The sequence below is a fragment of the Tachysurus fulvidraco genome, chromosome 8, assembly GCF_022655615.1.
Source record: "Tachysurus fulvidraco isolate hzauxx_2018 chromosome 8, HZAU_PFXX_2.0, whole genome shotgun sequence".
Taxonomy (NCBI): Eukaryota; Metazoa; Chordata; class Actinopteri; order Siluriformes; family Bagridae; genus Tachysurus; species Tachysurus fulvidraco.
In genome coordinates this window covers 4,171,906-4,187,212 of record NC_062525.1, presented here as the reverse complement: position 1 = coordinate 4,187,212, position 15,307 = coordinate 4,171,906, and the positions used below count along the sequence as shown (strand labels likewise).

Here is a 15,307-nt window from a genome sequence, read left to right as displayed (position 1 = left end):
TATACAACAACCGTTTATAACCGCTATATAACATATACAACAACCGGTTATAACTGCTATATAACATATACAACAACCGTTTATAATTGCTATATAACACACAACAACCGTTTATAACAGCTATATAACATAGACAACAACTGTTTATAACAGCTATATAACAGACAACAACCTTTTATAACAGCTATATAACATACAACAACCGTTTATAACAGCTATATAACATATACAACAACCGTTTATAACAGCTATATAACATACAGCAACCGTTTATAACCGCTATATAGCATATACAACAACCGTTTATAACCGCTATATAACATATACAACAACCGTTTATAATTGCTATATAACATATACAACAGCCGTTTATAACTGCTATACAACATATTCAACAACCGTTTATTACAATAAACGGATAAAAATAAAACGAATGAATTCAATTGTAACCTTTGGTTACTTGCCTTGATACTAGTTCTAAAATCAGGTCGAGGTGGGATTTTACTGGGAGAGAAACAGTAACTCCAACCTGTCGTTGATTAATTGTCTACAACTTCAACAATTTAAGCAGAGCTCTCAAGTATCACGCATAAACGTGACAGTCCCTCATGTCGGTCTTTTGTCACGCTCTCCCGCCACACATTGTATTTCTCACGCAGAAAAACTTTTTGACTATTTATCATATATTTAATAAGCCGCAGCGCCCAAAATGTATCAGTCCGCTATGGAAACGGGCAGGAATCAAGTGCGTCTCCCCTGGAGCTCTTAGTCGAGCCTGACACTTATCAGCCAATCAAAAAAAGGGGCTACACAATAGCCAATCAGAAAATAGCACTATTGTATCTGGGTAAGATTTAACGCAACAACCAATGAAAAAAAAAAAAAGCAGATCCTAGAATTGTTCAGCATCGTCCTCGTTCACCCACAGAGAAAAGCACTGGAGCTGCGAGCATCACTTTGAGCACACAGTAAGTCATGATCTCCTGTTGTAATGTTACAACTAATTCACAACTTGTTGACACAAACAATGACATTGTGACTGCTGTTAGAGACGTTTCCCAGATCATCAGCATCGGTTCTTCATGAGTGTCTGTAACTTAGCCAACAGTTTTACAGCCTGTTCACTGACAACACCTGCTCAGGACATGTAGTCTAGTTCAGTGGTTCTCAATCTGGGGGCCCTGAGATGGTGCCAGGGGGCCCCGGCTTTATGACATTTTATAAAAAAAAAAAAAAATGACTTTATCATAAATTCTGTGTAATTAAATCTCAGAAAAATAAAGCTACTAAACCAACAGCACTACATTGTATGATTTAATATGTTTTGTTTCATTTAAATATTAAGTTTTGGAATGTTTTATGTCATAAATTTTCTTGGGGGGGGTGGGGGGCATATTTAAATTGATTTAAATGTTTTATTCCTTAATTAATCACTACGTTCAAAAGAGACGATACAAAAATAAAAAAAATGTTCTAAAACTAAAAAAATAAAACTGTAAATAAGAAAGTTTACCTTTAAAGATAAAGTTTAGTTTTTATTCTCCAGAACAGCGCGGGTTTGTTTTCTTACTTCTTCCTCGTTTCCTTTTCTTTCTGTTGTCGGTAAAGCGGCTCCACGCGGTGCTGCCACCTATCGACAATATAATGTAACACGTAATATCTCGTTACATCCGAAACGTTTTGATTTATAAAAATATACCTATATGAATGATTTATACAAACAAGTACGGATTTATTACGAGTTTATTGACATAAACGTCGCCGCAGACGGCGCACAAATTATTCGTGAAATGTCCTTTTCAGCGATTAAAGAGAAAGGACGCAGACTTGCGTCAAACGAGCGTCATTTCGTCATCGCTGCGTCAGGACGTATTTCAAAATGGCTGCGCTCATGTCCTTGTTATTAAGACCCAGAGCTGGTAAGTTTGTTTGTTTGTTTGTTTGTTTGTTTAAAATATTTATGAAGGATAAACATTATTAAAATAAAAAGAAACGCGTGATAATATAATGTAGAATATCTACATTATACAGTGTAGAAAGTATCTGTTATATATCTGTAGTTATGTGTTAGCGTTACACACGTGTAATAATAATCATATAAAAGTCTGTTATTAATTAAGAGCCGTGAAACCTGTGTATAAGTATTGGCACCCTTCGAGAAAATTATTAATGCACGAGATATTGATTTTAATTCAAGGCCTGGAAAAGTAATGCAGTAAATAATGCATTTTTTTTCTCCTTTTTTAAACGTAAAACTCTGCAGAAAAAAACTGAGAGGATCGTCACAACACACAGAATCTGTCCTGTCGTTATATTCGTCTTTAGCGTGCAGACGTATAGAAATAACTAGAATTTACAGCAGTAAAAGTCTCGTTCGGATATTTCGTCCCCGCCATTCATTCATTCATTCATTCATCTTCTACCACTTATCCGAACTTCTCGGGTCACGGGGAGCCTGTGCCTATCTCAGGCGTCATCGGGCATCGAGGCAGGATACACCCTGGACGGAGTGCCAACCCATCACAGGGCACACACACACACACTCATTCACTCACACACACACACTACGGACAATTTTCCAGAGATGCCAATCAACCTACCATGCATGTCTTTGGACCGGGGAGGAAACCGGAGTACCCGGAGAAAACCCCCGAGACACGGGGAGAACATGCAAACTCCACACACACAAGGCGGAGACGGGAATCGAACCCCCAACCCTGGATGTGTGCTAACCACTAAGCCACCGTGCCCCCCTCGTCCCCGACAGTTGACTTTAAAAGTGTTGGTGCCCTTCAGGTTGATTTGATCTCGTCTTCTGGTGTTAACCGTAACTCCTCAGTCCCGAAGCGGGTCGTCTGAACGCGGTCACACACTCCGCCTCTCGTATCAGTCCGTTTATAGTGTGTTTGTGTGTTTCTGCAGGTTTTCTCATGTCGTCTCAGACACCAGCGATTCTCACAAGCAGACCTGCGTCTAAAAAGTCTGGAGGCAGCAGCAAGAACCTGGGAGGGAAAAGTCCGGGTCACAGATACGGCTTTAAGAAACAAGACGGTAATTTAGAATATTTTGTATTTGGACAAGTTACAGTGTTTGTGTGTTGATTCACAGATTGTGAGGTAAACAAATCTGAACATGTTAAAGAAATGGATGAATAAAGCAAGAGAATAAGACAAATAATCTAATAATTTATTTATTTTCACCTCAGTACAACAATACAGATACTTTAAAGCCTGTTCCACTCTCAATAACAAAATATAACCAGGTGACTGTTTTACTCATATTTTACTATTTTACTCATTTAAAAACAGATAAACTTGAAAGAATAAATATTGTCGGTGTCATCAATTCCCTGGCAGCAGGAAAGGTTTATACGGAAGTAGATATTTGTCGTTTTCTTTCTCATTCCTTGATTCATTCCGAGAGGGTGTGTACATTTTGTAAAACTTCTGTCTGTTAGATAGAATTAAAGCACACCAACATTTCCAGGATTTTCCTTTTTATTTTTTTCCACCCCCAAGTGTTCATGCAGTAGTAACTAATCTGAATTGTTGTATCCTTACAGGAGACTTTGTTCGAGCAGGTAACATCCTCGCCACACAGAGGCTCATGCGCTGGCATCCTGGAGCTCATGTAAGATGTTTGTACATTTAATGCTGGATCTTCTAACAAAATGTCAGACTTTATAATACAGGCTTTATAATATAGGAGTGAGAGTGTTTACTGACTTTATATTATTTCCTTATATAAATCTTCATCTTGTTTGATCAATTTAAATCTTTCAATATTAACTTTTAGTCACTTAATAAGTCTTGCCAGGTTTAAAAGTTTTATTTTTTATTTTTTTGGGTGATTGTTAAACGCATGGGGTGTACAAACTTTTGCACTAGAGCGATCGGTCCTCAGCATAGGACCGAAAGAGATCCCGACTCACTGTGATGTCGTCTTCCCTCCCGACAGGTCGGCATAGGGACGAACAACACGCTGTACGCTCTGGAGGACGGGACGGTCCGCTTCACTAAAGAACTGTACGTTCCTCTGCCTCGCAGCACCGAAGCCCGGGACCTGATCCCCAAACTGCCCAGAGGAGCCGTGCTCTACAAGTCCTTCGTCAACGTCGTCCCCACCAAGCAGGAGAACAACTTCAAGCTAGTGGACATGGTCTGAGACACAGTGATGGCCGACGTTCAGACTCCCAGGACTGACAGAAGTGGTGTGGTGGAGTGATGATGCGTCCGTGATGTGACATGACTTTCTTTTTTTTTTTTTTCTTTTTTAACTAAGTAAATAAATAAATTAATAAATTAATTAATAAATAAATAAATAAATAGCATAAAAATCATCATTCTCAAACCTCCTTGATTTATGATGTCTAAACATATTTCCAGTGTTCCCCTGCCAGAATCTGTAGCTTGTTTATACTAGTTTTATAAAAGCAGGATGTGATGTTATATGAATATTTCACTGATATCACACTATCTTCTCTTTTTCCTGTTCCTGAGTGTGTGTAAATTTAGGAAGCTTTAAGAAGAAAACTCATGAACATGAACTCCTCGACATGAACATCTTCTTTATCTGGAATATAGCTTTAAGTTAAAATGGTTTAAGGGAAACTCTTATCCAGAGCGGCGGAATCTGGAACAAACCTTCTCTAATCATTAAACATGTATAGCACAGGAAAGGAGGATAACTGACGTTCTACTCCAATTAGGTTGAAAGACAGGAAGTGGCAAAAAAAACTTTTAGTGTAGCTGGGGATTAGTGAGTGAGTGAGTTTCTGTGTGTGTGTGTGAGTGAGTGTGTGTGTGTGTGAGTGAGAGTGTGTGTGTGGGAGTGAGTGAGTGTTTGAGTAAGTGTGTGTGAGTGAGTGTGTGTGTAAGTGTGTGTGTGAGTGAGTAAGTGTGTGTGTGAGTGAGTGAGTGAGTGAGTGAGTGAGTTAGTGTGTGTGAGTGGGTGAGTAAGTGTGTGTGTGTGAGAGTGAGTGAGTGTGTGTGTGAGTGAGTGAATGTTTGAGTGAGTGTGTATTTGAGTGAGTGAGTGTTTTAGAGTGTGTGAGTAAGTGTGTGTGTGAGTGATTGTGTGTGAGTGAGTGAGTGAGTGAGTGATTGTGTGTGAGTGAGTGAGTGTTTTAGAGTGTGTGAGTAAGTGTGTGTGTGAGTGATTGTGTGTGAGTGAGTGAGTGAGTGTGTGTGTGAGTGAGTGAGTGTGTGTGTGAGTGAGTGAATGTTTGAGTGAGTGTGTATTTGAGTGAGTGAGTGTTTTAGAGTGTGTGAGTAAGTGTGTGTGTGAGTGATTGTGTGTGAGTGAGTGAGTGAGTGAGTGAGTGAGTGAGTGAGTGATTGTGTGTGAGTGAGTGAGTGTTTTAGAGTGTGTGAGTAAGTGTGTGTGTGAGTGAGTGAGTGTGAGTGAGTGAGTGAGTGAGTGAGTGTGTGTAAGTGAGTGTGTGTGTTCAGCCATACATGATGTGACATCTTGCTGCAGTTGTCACTCTTTTATAAGCAGCTGATTTTCTCATGAATTTCTGCCTCAAGTTTGTGGGGAAATTGAATCTGATCGAGTTATTCAGCCGATATGTAAGCGTGTTTGGAAAATGTGAAAATTCCCGAAGTGTGAAAGCGGCCTTCTCAGATGACACAGGAAAAGCTCTTTAGTTCTAAAAACAATTTGCTCTGCCTCGTAGGCACTTTTGTCATGTTTGCACTCTGTTGCGTCACAGCTATTGACTCTGTTCTGCTCTGGCTGAAGATAAATAGCATGAGGAGGAGGAGGATTGTGATTGTGCTTCATCGCCATGGAGATTTATTTCTCTGCTGCAGGCTTCGCTGGTATTTTCTCTTTTCCCCCCTAAAAGCACTTTACACCCACGTTTGTCGTAACGAGAGCAGACTTGGACGTGTGTGAAAGCCTCTCTCGTGGTATAATGACTGCGAGTGAAAAACAACCCAGACGTAATCATGCAGATTTTCTCTCCGGCTCACTAACGAATGCTTTCGTATCGTGTTTTGAAACCAAAAAAAAAAAAAAGCTGTTAACGGATCTGCTTCAGATTAATTTTCCGCTCCTGGAGTCATTCACACATTCAGCATGTTAGAGAAGCCTGATAAAGTGTTGACTTTGGCTGTGATATTAAACATGTAGGATGGAGCGAGGCAGGAAGCTGGTTCTGATCCATTTACACACATCTACTGATTCAACTCCATTGCGTTATCAATAAGAGCTCCTTTCAGCTCTCTACACCTTCTCTTTGTTGGAATGAATGTCAAAATTGCACGTGATTAAACGGCGGCTACTCTGTTGCTTAGCAACAAATCATTTCACCTAGCCAGTTTATCTATTATTAAAGAATATAGAGCTTATTTGTGACTAATTAAAGGGTGGAAATAAAACATATTGAGTTTTAATGGTTTGGTTTTTAATGTACCTCAGATTTGATTCTGTAAGTCTCTGGAATGTTCTTCCCAAAGATATTGTGGATTTATGGAGTTCTTTATTATTATTATTATTATTATTATTATTATTATTATTATTATTATTTTACAACAGGTAGTTCTGGTTTTTTGGGGTTTTTGTTTGTTTGTTTGTTTTTATTTTGTTTTGTGTTTTTTTTGTTTTGTTTTTATTTCATTCTGGTTTTTTTTTGTTGAGTTTTTTTGCTAAATTTTTGTTTAATTTTGTTTTTCTTTCTTTCTGTTTTGTTGTGTTTTTTTTGTTTTTTGTTTTCGTTTTTTTGTTATTTTTTGTTTAATTTTGTTTTGTGTTCATTTCATTCTATTTTTTTTGTTGTTGAGTTTTTTGCTATTTTTTGTTTAATTTTGTTTTTTCTCTTTCTGTTTTGTTGTGTTATGTGTTTTGTTTTTCTTTCATTCTGTTTTTTTGTTGTTGAGTTTTTTGCTATTTTTGTTTAATTTTGTTTTTCTTTCTTTCTGATTTGTTTTTTTTATTTATTTTGTTTTATTTGTTTTGGGGTTTTTTGTTATTTTTTGTTTAATTTTGTTTTGTGTTTTTTGTTTTGTTTTTCTTTCATTCTGTTTTTTTTGTTGTCTTTTTTTGGTAAAATTAAATGACTTACTCGGGTGAAATAAAATTTATTGCTATATTTGTTGTAGCAAAAAAAAAATTATAAAGCCATTTTTATAATATATAAATTACATTTTTTAATATAATTAATTTTATTTTGAGACCAAGATGAGCAGCAATGTCTGAGACAATGCAGACAAATCAACATCCTTGACCCAATTCATCAGCCATCTTTACTTCTAATACCTGAAATAATATAATAATCTCCAATTGATGTGAGCTGTAATATGTGAGGATCTCTTGTGTTTACAGGTAAGCCGTTAGCTAGCTGAGTGATCGAGACTCGCTAGCTATCATAACAGCTCAGTATTAAATGTAACACATCACTGGTTCTTTAGCGGCTGTTTGTTTTGTTAAACATTTATAACAACTGCTCCTGTAGTCTCTAGATAATAATCTGGATAATGTTTAATGCTAGCTTTGCTAGCTAGCTAACTGTGTAGCAAGAACCATGGTTTAATGAGTTAAAAATTATACTTTGGGTTTTTTCACCATTAGGAATCAAAATTTCCAGCAAGAAAGATCGATTTGTTCAGCTAACAAACCTAGCAAGTGTATGAAACTACAGTATGTGGCAACATTAGCATGAAGGCTAACATGATTTACTCAGGACTCTCAAGTTTTGAAGACAGGCAAATTTGACATCTCCACCCCCCCCCCCTAAAAAAAATCTATAATAATAATAGGGGAGTAAGAATTACTAGCCGCAATTTAGCCAAAAGCAAAGTAGGTATTTTCCATGTATTTGTGTGTGGGTGTGTTGAAGACTACAAAGTTGAATTATTCATTCATTTATTTATTTATTTTTGAATGGACGACGCATTAACCTCTGTGTATTTAATGACCTCATTCCCCTGGAGATGTTTTACAGCATGCTAATGAAGACATCTCTGTGCTTGGTGCTCTGTTGCTGAGAGACAAACTAAAAGTCATCCAAATAGTTTTAAAAAGGGGGCGAGGTGAGGGGGCAACACCGTGCTGCACACAATGCTAATAAGTCACTAAAGAAAGAAAGAATGAATAAAGAGGGAAAAGGGAAAGGGCAGAGAACAGAAGGAGTGATAAAGGCTGGTAAAAAGAAAAGGAGGAGGAGGAGGAGGACAACAGCGTAGATGTTGGAAGGAGATCTGGGTTCTCAGAGGCCTCAGGGACGGACGATGACATGGATCTTGTGCACCTGAGTCTCGTCCTGATCCTCAGCACTGTGACCAGAAGCTCCAGTGGTGAGACATTCAAATTTTTTATGATGTTTTAATCCAGTTTATATCTTAGTTCGACTGAATAATTTATGTATCAATAATGTCCACTAGGTGGAGATTTCTGCCCAAAAGGAGCCCAGATAGACCGAGACGGGTCACGCTGTTACTGGATGCCGGAGTCTAGGTTAACCTGGCAAGACACGAGGGACAATTGTCTGAAAGTTAATGGAGGAGATCTCGCCGTAGTGGACAAACCGAGCGTCCAGACCTTCATAGTAAACTCCTTTCGGCTGTAAGAAGAACCACCACTTATATATATATATTGTATATATTTAATAATCACCTACTGCTATCAGTTTTTCTGAGTAGATTTATCTACAGATGCTCCTTCATCTTCATAGACTTATCGATGCCAGATTTTAATACTGAATGAACAGAACGGAAAAAAAGGATTTGCTTGAATTTTATTTGTTCGCTATATTCTACAGCCCTTTCATTTGCTACATTACGAATACTTGTTTACTTACTGCAGGAAAAAGCAACATTCCATTAATTCTGTTTTTATTTCTTTACCAGAATCCATGAGAATAAAGTTAAAGAATGTTAGCTATTGAGTATGAGCAAAAATACTTCATTTTACATATTATTATTATTTTATTTATTTAGTTTTTCCATATTCTTAGTTCTGGTGTTTTGTTTGTTTGTTTGTTTGTTTGTTTGTTTGTTTGTTTGTTTGTTTGTTTGGTTTTTTTTTTGGCCTTTCAGAAATTTTTTTTTCTTATACTGGCGTTTATGATGGATTATTTTTATTTTTAAGCCATACAGCAGGTAGTTTGTTTGTTTTTTATCTGTTTTGTTTTGTTTGTTGTTGTTTTATGGTGTGTTTTGTTATGAAGGCACTTCTTGAGTTTATTGTCCATTTTCTTTTCTTTTTCAGCCATACAGTAATTATGTGCCTTTTTATATTATTTAATTTATTTTATTGTTGTTGTTTTTTATGGTGTTTGTTGTTGACTTGTTTTCTTTTTATGCCATGCAGCAAGTAGCATTGCGTTGTTCTTTGTTTTTTGTGTATTGTTTTGTTTTGTTTTGTCTATAATACTACAGTCGGTAGTTGTAGATTTCATTGATTGATTGATTGATTGATTGATTGATTGATTGATTGATGAAGGGGTAGTTAATACAGGACGTTTTTGTAATTTCCTGTCCTTCTTTTCAGAGAAGCCTCTGGATTGGTTTGGCTAAGAAACGGACTCACAAGTCCTTTTGGTGCTGTTAATCCGAATCATGAAGACAGAGAGCGAGAGACATGTCCTCAGATGTCTCTTCGTTCTGGACAGTGGAAAAGGAGCCCATGTAACCAAAAGCATCACTTTATTTGTGGGAAACAGATATCAGGTATTAGAATTTCACTTTCTATAGCTATTACTGTTCCACAAACCCTACAGAGAATAAAGTCTACATAAATAGACCTGATTGTGTTTGGGGCTTTTGTCTAGTTTGGATGTTCATCCTGTGAAGATATTCGGAATACCTTTTAACAGTTTATGAATTTGCTTGTGACTGAAGATGTTAAAGACAGCCATTAACAGCTATTTCTTCGATTTACTATATAGAAGATGAGAGATGTATTATTTAATTTTATTTTTAATTATTAGGCTAGGCATTAGGAGTGAGGGGCTATAGTGACTGAGGTTAGGGATAAGATTGTTGCTGTCATGAAGATTAAGGTTAAAGTAGAGTTAAAGACGAGTTACGTAAAGATTGTTTATAGTTGTTTACATTTATTTTTATATGAAATGTGTTTCAATTTTTAGCTAGTTTCAATTTTAAGATATGGTTGATGTAAAGTTTGGCTTGGACAAGGTATAGGGTTTGGGTCAGTCTTGGAATAGGATTAGTTTAGGGTTAGGTTTGGTCTAGTATTAGGGTTGAGCTATAGTGAGGGTTGGGCTAGGGTTAGGGTTGGGCTAAGTTTGCAGTTGTCCTGGGTGATAGTGTTAAGCAAAAGTTAAATTGAGCTAGGGTTTAGGGTCAGGATTTGGCTAGCTATGGGCTTGAGCTGAGGCCACAGTTGACTTCCAGTTAATGTTTGCATATAGCTAGTGTTGGGCTTGGGGTTAGGGTTGAGTTAAGTTTATGGTTGGGCTATGGTTAGTGGGATAGGGTTAGGTGGGATAGGCCTGGGATAGGGATTGCTTAGCATTAGGTTTGGGCTAGGATATGGGCTGGGTTTCGGTTATAATGGGGTAGTGTTCAGCAGAGGTTGAAATGGGCTATAATGATCATGGACCTGAGCTGGTATTGCAGTTGACTTCCAGTTAATATTTGCATATGCTAGTGGGTTAGGGTTAGGGTAATAATTAGTGTTGGGCTAGAGGTTGGGTAGTGCTAGGGTTACAATTTGCCTAGGTTATGATTAGGGCTAGAGTTTAGGGCTGAGGTATTGAGCTATAATTACAGTTGGGGCTAGATTGAGCTAAAATAATTTGGGTTATGATTAAGGGATAGTATTTATCTAGCTTTTGGCTTGAGATGGTGTTGCAGTTGATGCAAGTTATTGTTTGTGTAGAGTTAAATAATTTTGGGCTTCAGTTAGGGTTGAGGCAAAGGATAGTATTAGAGTTGTCTTAAACTTTGGATTGGGGTTAAGATAAGGTTATAGTTGTGCTAGAGGGGATTAACCATAACCACTAGGCTGCCACTAGGCTACCACTGGGGATGTGGTAACTTAGTGGTTAAGGTGTTGTACCAAATGGAAGGTTGTGAGTTTGAGTCTCTGGTACACCAATCTGCCACTTCTGGGCCCCTGAACAAGGCCCTTCACCATGTTTTTCTAGATAATCTGCCCAAATGCTGCAAATGTCTTTTACTAGAGTCTGACTAGGTGTTTTTCCTCTTAATTATTACACATCTCTATTCAGCTTCTAAGCAGTGTCTGCCTCAAGACACAAATTATTAAATGAACTATTTGTTTTTATGGAAATTCCATAGAATAGGTCTGGGGTTAAAAAAAAACAGCTATCCTGCCATTTAACAAAGATAAATAATTTTTTTCCCTGAAGTGTCTTTGCCATCATTGGACAGCTATGTTATCGGGGTTCCGCTTATGTCCGCTGTATACACACAGACTCAGCTACATGCACTGCCTTCACCACCGGACTTAGAACAGCGGAGAGCTGAGGTTAGTACACATGAAGAGTTTACTATACAAACTGAAGTAACTACTGATGTCTACTACTACTTTTTTTGTTTGCTTGTAAAGATGATGCTGTTCCCAGGACTTTGGGTCAGTCATGGAGGCCAAGTGCTATCTGTAGAGCTGGTAGCTCAGCCCAGTCAACAGCTCACCATGGCCAAAGTTCAGATCTTACGGCCGTACTGCAGCCCGAACCATCACTTAGTGCCCCCAGGTAGGTGTAAATTACAAAATAAAGTTCATTCTGTTCTGAAAAACATATAGCATTTCAGCTGATAACCACCAGGGGGCATTCCGGCAGGAGTTTGTTGTGTCTTATGCCATGTGCTCGTGTCCAAGCCATCACGATAGCTGTGCGTTTTAATGATTCATAACTTGCAGACAATGTTATTGTGCTTTATTAAATGAGTCTTTCCGATGTTGCGATTATACAAACAATGACATATTTAAAATCTTTCATAAATAGAGATTATGTTGCTTTAAATAAATGTACAGTATTACACTACTTGTTATTTTATTTGTATTTCAATTTCAAATCTTCAGACATATATATCATCCATAATGGCTAATCAGTGGAAAATGAATGAATGAATGAATGAATGAATGAATGAATGAATGAATGAAATGTTTTCATTTTAAATTTTGTAATTTCTACTGTGATTTTTTTCTATTCCTGTGAAGTGTTACAATTGTTAAAAGCGCTATACAAATAAAAATTGAATGGAACATTTCAATTATTGAAACTTTGAGGTTTGGTCAGAATTAAATGTCTTGTAGTTAAGATAAAGGTCATACAGTGTGTACGACTCATCGTCCTTGGTGTCAGGCTGCAGCTCCATCCTCAATCCGTTCACCTGCTGCTCACTGAAGCCTCTGTGCAACACCACTGGCGGATGTCCGAGCAGACAGTACTGGTGCCATCTGGTGGAAAGCTGCCTGCTGGTAACCAGCCCCTGCAGCCCTTATCACTCCTCTGCTGATGGACAGGTCTTCAGTCTGCCGCCGCGCTACACTGCAGTGACTCCTTTCTACCATATGGTGGCAGACATAGCATTGGAAATACCTCGAGCTTCTGAGCCTGTCCATATCAACGTAAGCACACAGCTTTGCTATCTTTATTGAATATATTGCATTCTTCTACACTGAAGCTCTAAAAAGAAATTATTTAATTAAGGCTTGTAGTGCTGATATCTGATATCTATATAAGCCCTACGTATCAAGTCTGCATAGAAGATCAGTACGGTTTATTCCGATTAGGTTAAGCCCAGCAGCCATTAAGGCAGTTTACAATTGGTTGTCAAGGTGATTTAATTCTAAGTGACATAAATGTTGGATGTCATAAATGTGCTCATTGTACTTCTGTTACGTCAGTCAAATTACTCTTTATAATGTATTTCATTTGACTCTATAAAGTGTTTTTTTATCGTGTATTATTACACCGGCCATATATGTTGTGTAACATGTTATACATGCTTTTTTAAATATTGCTTAACGAATGCAGTCATAACATAACAAGGTTTGTCGTAATGTATTATAACTTCTGCCTATATCCTGTATGTACTCTGTGTAGAGTTATAGCGCATTATAGCGTATTTAGATATGTTATGTGAAGTAATGTACATATATGTTTATATTCATGCTACTATGTCAGTTATGTATGCTATAGATTGTTACATGTTATAACTGCATCAATTATATACATTTTGAGTGACGTTGTTTCCCACACACAGGTCATGTTTAAAGGCAAAGAGTTCCCCGTGTTTCCTGATGATATTCTTGCCGTTCAGCACACCAGAAAATCCGGAGAGTTCCTTCACTGTTCGAGCGTCTCTGACTCCGCCTGGAGCCAGAGCTATATATCCATTCTTGGACCTGACTGGGGTGGCTGGGTCAATGTCGCAGTGTCTGCTCTGACAGACGGAGGCCACTGGGTGGACAATGTGTCTTGTGACCTACGTCTGATCTACGCAGACCCTGGACATCTCTATGGTCCTTACTCTGTTGTAAACAGCACACAGAGAGAAACAGGTATAGACCCAAACATCCCTGGAGACGTTCGGTTCGATTTTCAGACCCCAGTGACAGGACTGCAGGTTCTCTATCCAGTTCTGGACAACGAAAACCAAATTGATTTAGCTTCAGATATCCAAACGTTAATAATTATCAAGATCCTTTCAGGAAGAAATGCGACAAGCTCATGGTCTGCTCCGGTGTCCAGGGCAGGAGTCCCATTCCTAAAGTCCTGTCCAGAAGAGATTTCCGAATTTCGTCCACTTTGTCAAAGGGATTCTCGTGATACATGGTTCTCTTATGCATACCTCATGCCTACTAGACAAGGGGAACAAACTCTGAACATCACAGCATCCAATCAGCTGAACTCTCAGACGCTGAGTGTGAAGATTCAAGCTCATGTTATTATCACGGGACTGAGAATACAACCGCAAGGATTTCACAGGGTTCTAGTGGACATCCCACAGGTACTTATGAAGGAAACGAAATTTGACATATTTAAGTGTTGCATCACAACAATTGCAGAAATTGATTCCAATCGAGTGTTGCAGGAACGATGTATTTTTATCGGCCAACCATGAAGGGGTCATCGCCCTGGTAACCGTTAGCAAAAAGTCAATAGGATTTTCCCATTAGTTTAGGGATTATTGCAGAAAATAATCTCTGTAACCAAAACAATTTGGGGATTCTTCCATTCTTCCATACTTCAACTTTTTATGAACTTCAAAATTTATAATTGAACAATACCACATGATTTCTGGCCATAAAATGATTAGTTTTCTTAGAACTAACATCTCATTGAGGCATAAATCTGAACGCTTCTTACGAGACTCTTTCTTTACAGCTTTTCACCGCAGCAGTGGCCACTGGTTCATCAGTAATGTACACCTGGGTTATTGATAATCGAGCCCATTCTGCCCACATAGGAGAGGCTTACAGTGTTGCTTTCACCAAACCAGCAGAGCACACGCTCAGGGTGAACACCGATAAACAAAAATCAACTGAAATCAATCTTCTGACCAACCTGCAAGTAACTGCAGCAAAATGACTGTGCAAAGAGTCCTGATATATGTTTTCTGTAATAGGTAACAGCTGAGAATCCTGTTAGCTCTCAGTTCACAGAGGTCAAACTCACAGCAGATGTAATGAGCCCGTTAGCTGAGCTCACGTTCCTCTCCACGACGGAAGCCGTTGCCGTGAACACCTCGATCGTCTACGGCGTTAGAGTGAAGCTGGACGTCTCCATCGGTGTCACGATAAGGTTAGCACATCATCGCTTTTAAAAATGTTCATGCTTAGAGATGATAGGATAGAACGGGGCTTAGAAGCCTTTATTATCGCCACATATACTTTACAGAACAGTGGAATTCTTTTCTTCACATACCCCAACTGAGGAGGTTGGGGTCAGAGTGCAGGGGCAGCTATGATACAGCACCCCTGGAGCAGAGAGGGTTGAGGGCCTTGCTCAAGGGCCCAGCAGTGGCAGCTTGGCTGTGCTGGGCCTTGAACCCTGATCCTCCGATCAATAACCAGTTGAGTTAAAGTGCTTAGTATGTTCGGTGAGACTGAAATAAGATAATAGTCCTTATTTTGTGCGCTACAGGTGGGATTTTGGCGACCATTCAAGCTGTGTTAATCATACAAGTGTCGCACCGTTAGAAAGGAAGAACGATGTTCAGCCGGATCAGACCGCAACACAGATATACCTGCAGGATAACGCACATCACATCTACACAACACCAGGTAAATACTTTGTGGTCATGATTGACCACATGTTATTTCATATGGTCATGTTTATCAACTAAAGAAATAGATTTATTTTTTA

The 15,307-nt window shown here is 38.4% G+C and overlaps 3 protein-coding genes across 3 annotated transcripts in view; 2 read left to right on the top strand and 1 right to left on the bottom strand.

Annotated features, from left to right (window-relative positions):
• eme1 (essential meiotic structure-specific endonuclease 1) overlaps positions 1–1,799 on the bottom strand; it is a 14,385-nt gene extending 12,586 nt beyond the window's left edge. The window contains exon 1 of the mRNA XM_027155659.2: positions 1,514–1,799. The gene's annotated coding sequence lies outside the window, so the exon portion shown is untranslated. The remainder of the gene's footprint in view (positions 1–1,513) is intronic.
• Positions 1,662–4,339, top strand: mrpl27 (mitochondrial ribosomal protein L27). The gene is made up of 4 exons (XM_027155660.2): positions 1,662–1,919; positions 2,923–3,051; positions 3,563–3,630; positions 3,958–4,339. Exons 1-4 carry the CDS (start codon positions 1,880–1,882, stop codon positions 4,162–4,164), a joined length of 444 nt encoding a protein of 147 aa, XP_027011461.1. The 5' UTR covers positions 1,662–1,879; the 3' UTR covers positions 4,165–4,339.
• Positions 4,340–8,155: 3,816 nt separating this feature from the next.
• Positions 8,156–15,307, top strand: part of pkd1b (polycystic kidney disease 1b) — a 38,412-nt gene continuing 31,260 nt past the window's right edge. The window contains exons 1-10 of the mRNA XM_027155663.2: positions 8,156–8,297; positions 8,385–8,565; positions 9,493–9,671; positions 11,339–11,457; positions 11,539–11,686; positions 12,299–12,564; positions 13,203–13,949; positions 14,327–14,458; positions 14,568–14,743; positions 15,086–15,225. Coding sequence (XP_027011464.2) covers positions 8,237–8,297; positions 8,385–8,565; positions 9,493–9,671; positions 11,339–11,457; positions 11,539–11,686; positions 12,299–12,564; positions 13,203–13,949; positions 14,327–14,458; positions 14,568–14,743; positions 15,086–15,225 — 2,149 coding nt within the window. The 5' untranslated portion in view covers positions 8,156–8,236. The remainder of the gene's footprint in view (positions 8,298–8,384; positions 8,566–9,492; positions 9,672–11,338; positions 11,458–11,538; positions 11,687–12,298; positions 12,565–13,202; positions 13,950–14,326; positions 14,459–14,567; positions 14,744–15,085; positions 15,226–15,307) is intronic.